The sequence below is a fragment of the Chelonoidis abingdonii genome, chromosome 4 (assembly GCF_003597395.2).
Source record: "Chelonoidis abingdonii isolate Lonesome George chromosome 4, CheloAbing_2.0, whole genome shotgun sequence".
Taxonomy (NCBI): Eukaryota; Metazoa; Chordata; order Testudines; family Testudinidae; genus Chelonoidis; species Chelonoidis abingdonii.
In genome coordinates, this window is record NC_133772.1 from 15,722,422 (window position 1) to 15,735,266 (window position 12,845).

Genomic DNA, 12,845 nt, shown 5'->3' on the forward strand with positions numbered 1-12,845 from the left:
CGTCCTTGCTGGATCACTCTGGCCCACTGTCTCCCAGGCATAACATCGACACAGCAGTATTGTTCAAAGAGCTTTTTCAATGTAAACACCATTAGTGGAATCTGCACTGAACATTTCTGTGGTGAACTTCATGTGGAGCTACAGTAAAAGGGTCATAGAAATGTAGGGCTGGAAGGGATCTCAAGAGGTCATTCAGTCCAGCCTCCCACACTGAGGCAAGTAAAATTGGTTCTAGACCATCCCTGGTGGGAGTTTTGTCTGACCCAGTCTTTAAAATTTCCAGTGCCAGGGAATCCATTATTCCCCTAGGTAACTCATTCTGGTGCTTAATTATCTTTGTAGTTAAAGTTTTCTTAATATCTGACCTAACTCTTCTTTAAGGTGGCAAAGGCCTACTAGAGTCTGTCTCACTCTGCATACACTGTTTCCTCCTAGCGGATATTATGTAAGCGATTCTACACATCACGTGAAGGGCAGGCAGAGTGCCATCAGGAAGACAGAGTCTACTGCTGTGAATACAGCAAGCATCTCTCTGTAGTTGTAAAAGAGAGAAACCCTCCTGCTTCAGGGCATAAGACAACCACTAACTGCCTCGGGTCAGGAAGACACTTCCCATAAGGGCAGGTTATTGCTTCATAATTGTTCTCTCTGAGGGGTCTTGCACTTTCCTCTGAAGAATCAGGTTCTGGCCATTGTTGGAGACAAGATACTGAGCTAGATGGACCATAATTCCAATGCACTATGGCAGTTCCTATGTTTCTAAATTTGGAAAAGCAGTCACTACATTTGACTATCTAACTAGGTACTTATAGGCCCTCATTAATGTAGTATCTGAGCACTTCACAATCATGAGTGGATTTTATCTGCACATCCTTAACAGTGCTATCCCTATTTTACAGATGGGTAACTGAGACACAGAGTACAACTTTCTTGCTTAGGGACTATTGGCTCTGCTTTTGTCATGGTGAGGAAGTTACCTGTTCCTTTAGTAAAACCAGATTCTGTATGTGATTTTCAGTGTAGTCTGTAGTTTTGGAAGACATGCATAATGCTCCTTGTGTGTTAACGCCTCTGGGAGCATGTATCCCACCCCCAAAGTCACAGCAACACTGTCCTCCACCTACCTTCATTCAGTGGGGCTGGCGACTCTTCCACAATGGTTTCTCCATCTCCCACCTGTGTCCTAGCACGCAGAAAGAATCTATAGCGCGATATGGGGTCTGTCCTCTGGAGCGTAAACCTTGTTTGGTTGGGGGAGAAGGTCTCTACCAGTGTTCTGCCCGTTTTGGTTCCATTAACTGGGGAGAAAGGCAAGCTGTGTAGTCTTCAGCTTTGTTTCAGACACATGCTATGTTACACATTTCATCTCCTCCCACCCTAGGAAATCAGCTGATGGTCCAATATGCTTCTCGATTTGATTATGCTCAATAGAAAGATTTGTGGAGATTCAACAAAACCTGTCTGAGAGTGCAACAGCAGCCAGCTGCCTCCTAGGGGGATGTGCATTGAGTAATAGTGCAGCTGAATTGTACTGGCTAGCATAGGTGCTGGAACTAGGGGGCGGAGGGCGCTGCTGCACTCTCTGGCTTGAAGCAGTTTCCACTATATCCAAGGTTTACAGTTAGGTTCAATGGCTCTCAACCCTCCACCCCCCCACTACACAAATTGTTCAGCACCCCTGCAGGCTAGACATGAGATTCACACCCATGCAGAAGGCTGGTACGTGTCCTGCTTAAGCTCTCACAATAAGACTTGTGTTGTGCACAGCCCTGATATTTGGCCCTCTGCACTGCATTGAATTCTATACTGTTTGGGGATACTGTGCGGCAGTTTCACTCTTTCTGCAGTAATCTTCCAGGGATTGTGTGTGTGTGTATATGAGCGAGAGAGAGAATCTACTGTACCAATTTCACTGTATTTAGACTTTGCTTGCAATTTATTATTGCAGTCTGGGGCTAACCCTTATTTCTCCCCCTATGGCCAAGTCCTGGGAGATGCTGAGCACCTGCAACCCCTACCAGCTTACGCTGAAATGGTGCAGGCACTCAGCACTGCAGCAGGACTTGTCGGCTTCAGAAATAGCAAATGGACTTCCTTGTCATGGAAGTCTAATTCTTAAAAGGGCTACTCTTGTGCCATCATATTTTGGAAAATACCTTTTAGCACTTGGGAGGAGGAACTCTTTCTGGGTTTGGTGCTGAATAACCTACTCACCCAAGAGAACACTTGATGAGTTAAAAATCATTGATCAGTTGAGAAAAACAAACAGGTGGGGAACGTACAGGCTTGGTATCTAAGGTTGTATCCAGTGAGAATTCCATTGGGATGTTCAGGGTGGTCCCATTCCAAAGTGATGGTTTCCAGGTTAGGCTGTCGGATTCTGAAATACCTGGGGGCACTGGGTACTTGGGAGAAGGATGGGGCCAGGAGGGAGAAGGAAAGAAAAGACAACATACCTTACAACATGGTACATGTTGCAGGGTGGCTGACATAATAAAGATACACACACAAAGCTCAGATGCTGATGGAACAAAAACTGCATTAAAAATCATGTACCAGCACTGGGGTTTCACAAGCACATTGAAACTCAGAACAATTCTGCATGTGAATCCAGCACTGGATGCAACAGAATCATGTCTATTCATTAATTGAGATGTGTGTACTGCAGTTTGATAATTCTCTGCGCATGGGAACCATACCAGTGCAGTCTGTATATCATACTCACTGTCAGAATGGATTGATGTGATCAGCTAGTCTGACCTCCTGCAAATTGCAGACGACAGAACCTCACCTACCCACCTCCTCCTGTAATAGACCCATAACTTCTCACCAGGTGACTGAAGTCCTCAAATCATGGTATAAAGACTTCAAGTTACAGCGACTCCACCATTTACACTAGTTTAAACCTGCGAGGGATTCGGACCCTATGCCGAAAAGCCCAGGCTCTCCGAAAATCTGCGTGGGAAATTGCTTCTTGACCGTAAATGTGGCGGTCAGTTAGACCCTGAGAATGTGGACAAGATCCACCAGCTAGGCACCTGCCCAAGAATTCTCTGCAGTAACTCTCAGACCCCTGAAGTAGTGTCCCACCACTAGCTGTTGGAGATATTTGCTCTGTGGGGGCTAGACCTACCACCACAGTTTGTAACAGGTGCTCTCCTTTGGCTCACGTGGTAGACGCTTGTGTTTTGGAGATGAAGAATTAGTATTCTCAGCCCAATTTCATAACTTGTATGTGTAGTTTATCTACCGTGATACCTTTTGTGGGTATCAATACACCAACCCTATGCGCCTGCACCCCTGAAGTCTGTTTCCTGTTATACAGAGAGGCTGGTCAAGGTCTCTCCCCCACCAAATTAAAACTGCAACTGCTGTTCTGTTTATAACAATGTCCAGTAAGATATCCTGCCATTGCTACCTTGTAATCTACTGCAGAGCAGAGAGAGCCTGGTTTACTAATATGATAATACAATAAAACCACATAAGGCCAGGCACCTGGCTGGCATTAATTCATCTTTTAGCAGGGAGGCTACATGTGGATAAACCAATATGAGGTGCAGTTATTGAATACGTTGCCCTGGGATATTTTACAGTTTTACCTAACCCTCTTGCAAGCCTGTAAACCCCTTGTTAAGATATCCATTTTGCTCCCAACAATGAGAGGAAACAGTCCTCAGTGTACAGGGATTTCTAACACCTGCACTGCATGGGTATGCTTGGAGGTACAGGAAGGGTTTTTCCACCTTTAGCATATCTCCTGTGGTAGCAGGAGAATCCCTAGAGTCGTGGAATGGTGGCGGTTCCCTAAAGGCGGGGGGCATCGGTGCTCAAACCCTGCCCTCTGCACTGCCCCTTCCCCTGAGGCCCCACCCTCATGACGCTTAGCCCCGGCCCTAGCGCTGCCCCTTCCCCCAAGGCCCTGCTCCCGTGCTGCCCCCACCTCCCAGACCCTGCCCTCCACTCACTCCCCTCCCCCCCTTTGCTTGCTCTTATGGCTGGTAAAAAGTAGGAGGGCTACCACTTTAAAAAGTGATGGAGACCTGGGCCCCCTTGTTCCAGTGCTCCTGCCTTGCTTTTCTGAGAACTCAGAAAATCACCCAGCTCCCCAAGAGTGTCTTTTGGCTAGGATGTGCACAGATGCAGCAGCCTGCACTCCCGCCCCCCCATGCATTCTTGCCTACTTGGGGCCAAGCCACACAACCTGGATGGCTCTTGAAATGGACACCTTGTTTGTGCACAGCAGTAGGGACAAGATTTTGCCCTTAAATCCTAGAGCTTTGTGTAGAGAGGACTGGTTGGCAGGTCCCATTTGGCTCTTTGAAATACATGGTTATGGTACTGTGGCTTGCTTTCCAAATGCAGACTGATGCACACTGAAGGTGTACTGCCAGTCGATGGGGTGGCTCTGTCCTATGAGATGTGCATGTGACTTCCCAGGGATCAGAGTGGCACATGGTGCACCCGGAGGCACAGTGGGTAACTGGTCAGTCACCCTTTGTTCAAAATAACAGAGCATCTCAGCAGGGCAACCGAATAGGTGTAGCAATGCATTTGTTGGTGGTGTGTTTGTCTCACTGGTATTTCATATGTCCTATTGAAACTGGACAAACTGCCTGGCAACTTCACTGCTCCTTAGCACGGAACCATTTTAGGGTAGGGCCAGGGATGCTCCATTGTGCTAGGCACAGCATACATACCATAGGCCTTGTCCTGAAGAGTATATGGCCAAAATGTTCAGAGTTGGCAAAGCAATAACTTGTTGCATAGTGTGGGCCTAATCCTGCTCTCAGCTTTGGTCATAACTGCAGAGTGTGAATCAGATTCTGTCACTGAACTGGGATATTGAACAGTGTTTGTTTTTTAAATGGAAGCTTTGAAGCTAATACATATCACTTTACACCCCTTAGAACAAGAGAAGAGCTGCGTAAACAATTTTCTGACAAGCTGCACCTCCTGAGAGCTTTATCAGAACTAGTTTTGTGCTGAAGGGAGTTATAAAACCACCCCAGCTTGCTGAAATTTGTATATGCACAAATCTAGGCCAAATGGTACACAACCCTAACACACAGCTAATGGAGCACGTCTAGAAAAGCTCTTCCTTTCTTGGGCAAACCCATTGTAGGAGTTTTGCATTCTGAAGGGCTTCAGGATTTGGCCCAATGGCTTTATTTCCCCCTTTAATTACAAATTTCAATGAATGATGATACTTTGAGTAAAAGTAAGCTTTTAAAAAGCCAACACAGGAAGAGTTACAGCCTCCATCATGCCTCTTTTCCTGCCCCCGATTGTTACTTGTAATATAAAGGTAAACCTTAAAAGATTCATTGCCAGTTGCTAAAAGGTGCAGTGCCAATGAAAATCTACTGAGCTGTCTCCAAATAGCATCTAGTGCAGTGGTTCTTACTGAAGCTGTTCCATTTTAATTCACCATTAATTGGGTCAAAGCAAAACATGAAAATGAGACACCCTCTGTAGCTTGGAGTATTTCCCTCGGATGTGGGTTCAATCCTATACCTGGCTGGAGAGGGACGGGCCGTGGAAGGAGTGCCCTTAACCTTTGTTGTTGAAGCTGTTCCACTTTAATTAGCTATGACTTGAGGCAAAGCAAGTAGTAATAGCAAAAGTCCTCTGTAGCGCAAAGGTTAGTGTTTGTTCCTGGGATATTGAAGATCCTGGTTCAGTTCCTCCCTCTGCCTGGAGAGGGCCAAGTCTTTGTGGTAGGAGTTCCCTCAGCCTTTCCTATTGAAGCGGCTTCCACTTTAATTAACTACAAATTGCTCCAAAGCAAGGTTGTCTAAAAGCTGACTTCTCTGGTGTAGAGGTTTGGGCACTCTCTTGGGATGCTGAGGGGCCTGGTTCAATCCCTGTGGTGGGGAAGGGGTTTGCAATATGTATTGGCTGCCTCTGGGGCCTTTTACTTAAATATTTGTTGGTGGGGGGTGTTAAAAAAGCAAGTCACTCTTTTGTCCCCTGTGGCTAGGCTACCCACCCAGGCTGTGGGAGACCCCAGGCCCAACCCCTCCTCTGCAAGGGGTTGTGCCAAGGCTCTCCCACCTCCCAGGAGACCTCCCACCTCCCAGCCCCACCCCCACCCAGCCCAGCCACCACCGCACCTCCCACCTTCCAGGCCCAACCCCAACCCTCAACCCCTCCTGCCCTTGCCCCCACCCACCACTCTTGTGAAGTGAGCGATCTCTGTTCAAACCCCCTTCTGTTTCCAGAAAGGCAAGGGCCTTCCACAAGCGAAAGGGGACCTAAACAGGAACCTCCCACTTCTCTCCTGAGGGGGTGGGACAGCCTTCTCCAAATCCTTTTAAATAGTCAGAGGAAGGATTTGAACCAGAATTATCCACCTCTTAAGTAAGCAACATAACCACTGAACTATAGAGTGACCCTAGACCTTGGCCTGGCCCAGTTCATAGTTAACTGACGTGGAGACAGCGTCAAGAGGAAAGAGACATGCAGCTCAAATCCTAGCTCTTTCAGGACCAGGGACTTGAACCAGGGTTTCCAGTACTATAGGTGCAGGCCCTCAGCACCAGGCTATACAGAGCTGCTTGCAAAATGTCTTTGCTTGGGATCATTTAAGAGTTAATTAAAGTGGAAGCCGCTTCAACAGAAAGGCTTGAGGGTACTCCCTCTTCAAATCCTTGCCCCTCTGCAAGTACAGGGGAGACTTGAACCAGCATCTTCAGTATTTCTGAAATGAGCCCAATCCGCTGAGCTACAGCACATCTTTAGAACTTGCTTTGGTCTCATTCAAAGTGGAACAGAAAAGGTTGAAGGGGACAACCTCTTGAGAGGTAGGTGAGTGCTATACAGATTCCTTTTCATCAAGCATCGCTTTTCCCCGGCCTTGGTGACTACCTAAACCATGGATGATAGAGTGAGTGAGTCTCAGGCTGTCTGTGGCCTAATTCAGAGTTAATTGAAGTGGAACAGTTTCAGCAACAGAGGATGCACAATCCCTATCAAAATATCCTTAGGTCAGGGAGTAGGGCACTCACTTGAGAGATGACAAAGCCCTGTTTATCTCCCTTCTTATAGCACATGTGTGGGGAGGAGGATTAAACCATCATTTACTACAGCCCACATGAGGCCCCTAACCACTGGGGCGAAAGGTTATGAGGGAAAGCTCGTTCCCCTCTCACGACACTCATCTGAGGTGGCAGATCCCTGTTCTCAATTCCTTCTGTGCATCGGGCAGAGGGAGGAAACTGCCTCAGATTCTCCATTATCCTGGGTGCGCACCTCAACCTAACCGCTATAAGGGAGGCTGTCTCCCCCATTGTGTGGAGTTAGGCGGATGCTGAGTCTGCCTCCCAGCTCCAGCCCTGCAGGGAAGATAGGCAGGGCAATGACAGTTGGCCCTGGTTTGAGAATTGGGCCGGGGGTCAGGCATGATATAGGCAGCTGGTGCCGAGTAGGGCAGCAGGATATGCGCTCAGAGGCAGACACAGAGAGCAAAAACCAAGTGAACTGAGGTGCATCCAGGGTCAGGCAGCAGCCGAACAGGGGTTTTTGTGGATCACAGCGGTGCCTAAACCTGGGACTTTCTTAGGCTCCACCCACACTTTGTGGATCTGGCTGTGTGTGCCTATGCCATGGCCTGTGCATACCCACTCTTGGCTGCCCTGAATGCTCAGTTATGTGTCTGTGGCATGAACTGAGCTCACTCAGTTCACTCCCCTGCTCAGCACTGCATGCCTGTGCCTCAGCGCTCTGTGCACCTCCAGCTAAAAGGCTACTGGAGTCCCCTGCGTCAGAGGAACTGAGAGGCTCTGTTCAGCAACTGACACAAAAACTAAACCCAGACACTATTCTGGGGCTGCATCTAGCATACCAGTTCTCAAGCCAATCTGGTTCTGTATTTGCATTTTACAATACTTTAAAATTAAGCACAGGTCATTTGCTGGGAGAAGGGAGCTGTATCTCAGCAGTGTCTTGATCATGATCCTAAATTTGCACCGCCAGTGATACCCAACACCTACTACTAGCATTGTTTGCCTTTAAACAAATACTACTGCAGGCTTTGTGCATCTCTGGCACCTGTTGACATTCCAGGTCTTGCTTCACAGACCCAAAATAAAAGCCTAGTAATGCTGGGCTTATTGGGTTTGGAGCTGTGTCTTGGTCAGCTTAGGGGAAGGCAAGATATGTGCAAAAGAAAAGCTGTTTCTTTCCAGCCACACCCATCTCTGAGCCAGGCTGTTTCCCTGGGTTCACTGAGTATGGCTGAAGAGTTAACAACTAACCCCTGTGACACTGCATCCCTTACTCACTCAAACTCTGTCATATGCCCTGGCATAAGCCTGGAGTGAAATCAGGTGTGTGTGAGGGGGGGGGACCCACAGCTTCCATATGCTCCCAACCAGTGAACCTTGGGAAGGTCTTTAGTCCCCACCTCCTCATCCTGCAAATCATTAAAACCCCAGCAGGTGCAATAACTTTAAAAGGCCCAGCTATGAAAGGGGTACTCCTCCTTTCTCAGTTCCCTCTCTGAAACCAGCACAGAAAAAAGCTTGCTGCTTAAATTCTTTCTTCTTCACCAGTAAAGGGGGATTAAACCAGCCTCTCAGGTAAGTACCCTAACCCCTAGGCTATATGAGACTTCTTGCAAATGAGTCTTGTTTTGGCCCAATTAATAGTTACAGTGAAACAGCTTCCAGCAGAAAGAGGCTCCCTCGTCAAACCTGTTCTTAACAGGCAGAGGGAGGAGTTGAAGCAGGGTCTTCCCACTTCAAGGTCAGCAGCCTAATCTCCAGTCTATAGAGCAATTCTGAGCCTTTTACTGGCCCCACTGGTAATTAACCTAAGTGAAAAAGCTTCAAGATGCTGACTTTTCTCCTCTATCTGGTGTGCAAAGCTGCAACCACTTGAGCCCAGAGCCAAGTCTGGGCTGGAGCTAGAGGTTGCTCTGTCAGCACCAGTCACAGCAGATGAGGGAATATCAGAGGCAGAGTGAACTTCTGTCCTGCCCCAAAGGATGTGAGTCTGGTACTATCCCTGCAAACCCCAACCAGCGTTTGTCAACACCACAGAAGAGGGAAACATGCATTTCACAGCTCTGCAGAACTCATAACGCACCACAACTAGCAGTGTCTGCTCAGATGAGGTCTGGGTCTACAATACCAAAGTGAGGGAATATAAGTCAAGGGTGAGCTGGCCATTCTTGAGGTTTGGTGTGGGGTAGCCCAGGACTGGCATAGCAGTGGGCTGTGGGTCAGGATGGACAGCCACTGTCAGAGCTGGCTGGTGGGAGCTGAGGACTGGAATAGTGGGGGGAGGGTGGCTGTGGGTCAGGACTATGGGGCATTGGCACAGCTGGGGTGTGGCGGGGGGAGCTCAGGACTAGAATAGCAGAGGGGGCTACGGGTCGGGGCTATGGGGCATTGGCACAGCTGGGGTGCGTGTGGGGAGCTCAGGACTGGAATAGCGGGGGGTGAGTGGTTATGGGTGAGGGCCATTGGCAGAGCTGGGTGTGTGGGAGGTTTGTTGAGTGCTTCCCTGCTCTTCTCTCAGCATTGTGAGTGCCAAATCTCCCTGCAGAAGACAATAAGTGAGTAACTCATACCCTGACACACACACAGTTTGCAAATATGTCCTGGGTTTTCAGACTGGCTTCTCATTGCTCTAAACCCTTATGACATCCCATCCTTGGCTGCTGTTTGGCTGATAGATAAGTTGGAGAGCCTTGGGCCTGACCCCATGGCACTGGGAAGACTCTTAGTGAGGCCAGCGCTTTGGGTCAGCTCCATTTTGAAGAGGGTGGGGCTTAGGAGATGACCCCTGCCCCATGGAAACCACTTCACAGGTTTTCAGGAAATCTTTTTCCAATTGGTTTTTCAGACTTTCTCCTTCTCTCTCTATGGGTATCTAAGGAGGGAGAAGTGTGGGATGCTGTAGGGAATATAGGTGACCATGTATTATAATACCAATATTACCCAATTGCAATGAATCTTACAAGATATGCCATGTAAAGTAGCAATGGAAAAGTTGTAATTTAAGTATGATCTTGTTCATATGTATATATCTTTGTATTGTGAGTTAATGTGATATCTGTATCTGAAACTTGTGCTGTTTCTGGGTGACACCCCCAGATAGAAGCCATTAAGCAGGCTAGATAGTGCTGATGCCAGTCAAGGGCAATCAGCTATACAATGAAGCCATTGAGAAGGCAGGGGCTATGCCTATGAGTCAGCAGGACCTGTACTAAGGACATGCCTGTGGACAAGGGACTCCAGTGCTTTTCTGTACCCCCGTACTGTGAGCTTGTATTAGGGACAGAGGATGTACAAGCCACATAGCAGAGGCTATAAAAAGGTGGCTGCATCATCTCCATCTTGTTTTCAGTCCTGCTTCTCACCTCTGCAGTAACTTCTTTATAAACTGAAGCTTTGCGCAAAGGACTGATGGACCCATCCAAGCTTTGGATGTGTTCCAGAAGGACTTCACAAGCCAGCAAACTCACCAATACTGTTAAGAACCTGATATATGGACTATGAAGTCATATATATGTATCTGATTGCTCTGACCATTTAAAAACCCTGGTCTTCCCTTTCTTTTATAATAAATCTTTAGATACTAAAGGACTGGCTGGCAGTGTGGTATTTTGGGTAAGATTCAAACTAGTATTGATCTGGTAACATGGTTGGCCACTTAGAGATGAGAAGAACATAGTGAGTTTTAAATTAACTTCTCACTTTACCAGACCAATTTGCTGGTGGGAGTAATTTTTTTTAGCTTCTTGATAACTGGGGGAGGATAAGGAGCACAGTTTGTTACTGGTGGATCTAACTACAGTGTGAACCATCAGTCTTGGGATAATCTGCCACGGGGAGGATTTGGTGACCTAAGCTGGCACCATCCAACACTTCCTTTGTAATAGCTACATTGCTCCTCTGGCTACTGCACTTCTAATCATTAACTCTCCATCTGTTGCAGAGATTGGCATGGATCTTGTGGGCTTTGGCGTATTTTTCATCCTTTTTGAGGTGCTCTTGTACTTTGACTCAGTGCTGCTGGCCTTTGGAAATGTCAGTATCTCAAAACCTTGGCCTCCTTTTTTGCCCCTCCTGAGGGCAAAATATAACACTGGGACAGACAACCTCTCTGCAAACAGTCACAGCTCCCACGGTGGAGCATGCCAGCCCTTTGGCCTTGTACAGCTTCCTTGTATGAGAGAAACGGGGCTAGTCTCTGTTCAAATCCTGCTCAGGTTTGTGTGAAATACTTGCTGGGTTTCAGTCCAACTGTGGTGTGTCCCCATCCTTACTCTCACCACAACTGGTGCTAACTGGTCCCCTTGTAGGCAACCCTGAAAGAAGCCAAGAATCAAATCACATGGAGACTAAACTATTATCTCCCTACTGAGGATGGTCCTTCCCAATCAGGGTTGGGACACTTGTATAGTGCAGCACACACCTGTGTGGGGATAAATAGAGCATTTCAGTCTCCAGGGAAGTCAGCCCAGCACCTCTCCTCCCAGGCACTAAAGTCCTTCTAAAAGTTGTATTGCATTTACAGATAATAAGAACTAAGGGCTTGTCTAAACATAGAAGTTCATTCAGACTCAGGAACCGTTCTGATATTTGGGTGGTTGTCTCGCGTCTTGACCGATCTTTGGTCGGGATGCAATTTGTCCCAATATTTTGCTCCACTGGCAGCACCTGGCCTTTTTTGCCTCTGCTGCTGGCCCCCTCCCCCCACCATGTGTGTCCCGATATTCTTCATCTCATCTGGTCACCTTAGGTACAGTGTAAATTTAATGTGGATCATCTATTTTGGATTAACTCCATGAGTGGATGCTCTTATTCTGAACTAGTTTTAATCCACTCTGGAAATGGATTAACTAATTAAGAGTAAGATACAGTTACTCTGGGATAAGAGCATCCACACCTGGTGTTAATCAGGAACAGCTATTCTGGAATAACTCATACAGATGAGTAATTAAAGGAATGTCAGACTGGAGGGAGGTCTCAAGTGGGATTCCACAGGGATCTAGTCTGGGTTGGGTGTTTAACATTTATAAATGACCTATACATAGGAATAGAGAGCATACTGATCAAACCTGCAGATGACACAAAGCATATGGGGGATGTCAACACTTTGGAGGACAGAGCTAAAATTCAAAGGGATCTTGATACATTGGAGAACTGGCCTATAAACAACAAAATGCAATTCAGTGAAGATAAATGTAAGGTGCTACACTTAGGGAAGAAAAAACAAAACCACAAATATAGAATAGGTGGTAATTGTCTTTTAAGCAGCACTGCTGGCAAGGATTGGTGAGTTGTGGTGGATCACAACCTCAACATGAGTCAGCATGCTGCTGTGGTGTGTGTGTGTGTGGGGGGGGAGTTTTAGATTGAATTAACAAAGGCATAGCATGCAAGTCACAGGAGGTGGTAGTACCGCTCAGCCCTGGTTAGGCCTCAGCTGGAGTATGGTGTCCAGTTTTGGTCACCAATGTATAAAAAGGATGTAGAGAAACAGGAGAGGATTCAGAAATGAGTGACAAAGATGATCAAAGGGATAGAATGCAGCCGTACAAGCAAAGGCTTGAAGGAACTGAGTCTCTTTAATTTAGAAAAGAGGAGACTAAGGGTGGCAGGGAGAGACATGATAGCGGTCTTCAAATACTTGAAAGGCTGCTACTAAAAAGATGGAGAAAAGTTGTTTTGCCACAGGAGAAGACAATGGCTTCAAATTACAGTGTAGTGTATTTAGATTAAATCTGAGGAGAACTTCCTAAACAGCAGCAGGACAATGGAACAGAGGCCCTTGGGAACTTGTGGAAGCTGCTTCACTGCTGGTTTCCAAAAGGAGGCTGGAGCCATCTGTCT

At 47.1% G+C, this 12,845-nt stretch overlaps 2 protein-coding genes across 22 annotated transcripts in view; one reads left to right on the forward strand and one right to left on the reverse strand.

Annotated features, from left to right (window-relative positions):
* The window catches only part of RBBP5 (RB binding protein 5, histone lysine methyltransferase complex subunit), a 187,613-nt gene that overhangs the window by 158,719 nt on the left and 16,049 nt on the right, over window positions 1-12,845 (forward strand). The gene's annotated exons all lie outside the window — the stretch shown is intronic.
* NFASC (neurofascin) overlaps window positions 1-12,845 on the reverse strand; it is a 198,440-nt gene that overhangs the window by 41,497 nt on the left and 144,098 nt on the right. For all 20 annotated transcript variants that reach the window (XM_075064860.1, XM_075064861.1, XM_032792475.2 and 17 more), the window contains 2 exons: window positions 2,283-2,405; window positions 1,125-1,298 (listed from right to left, as the gene is read on the reverse strand). In XM_075064860.1, coding sequence (XP_074920961.1) covers window positions 1,125-1,298; window positions 2,283-2,405 — 297 coding nt within the window. The remainder of the gene's footprint in view (window positions 1-1,124; window positions 1,299-2,282; window positions 2,406-12,845) is intronic.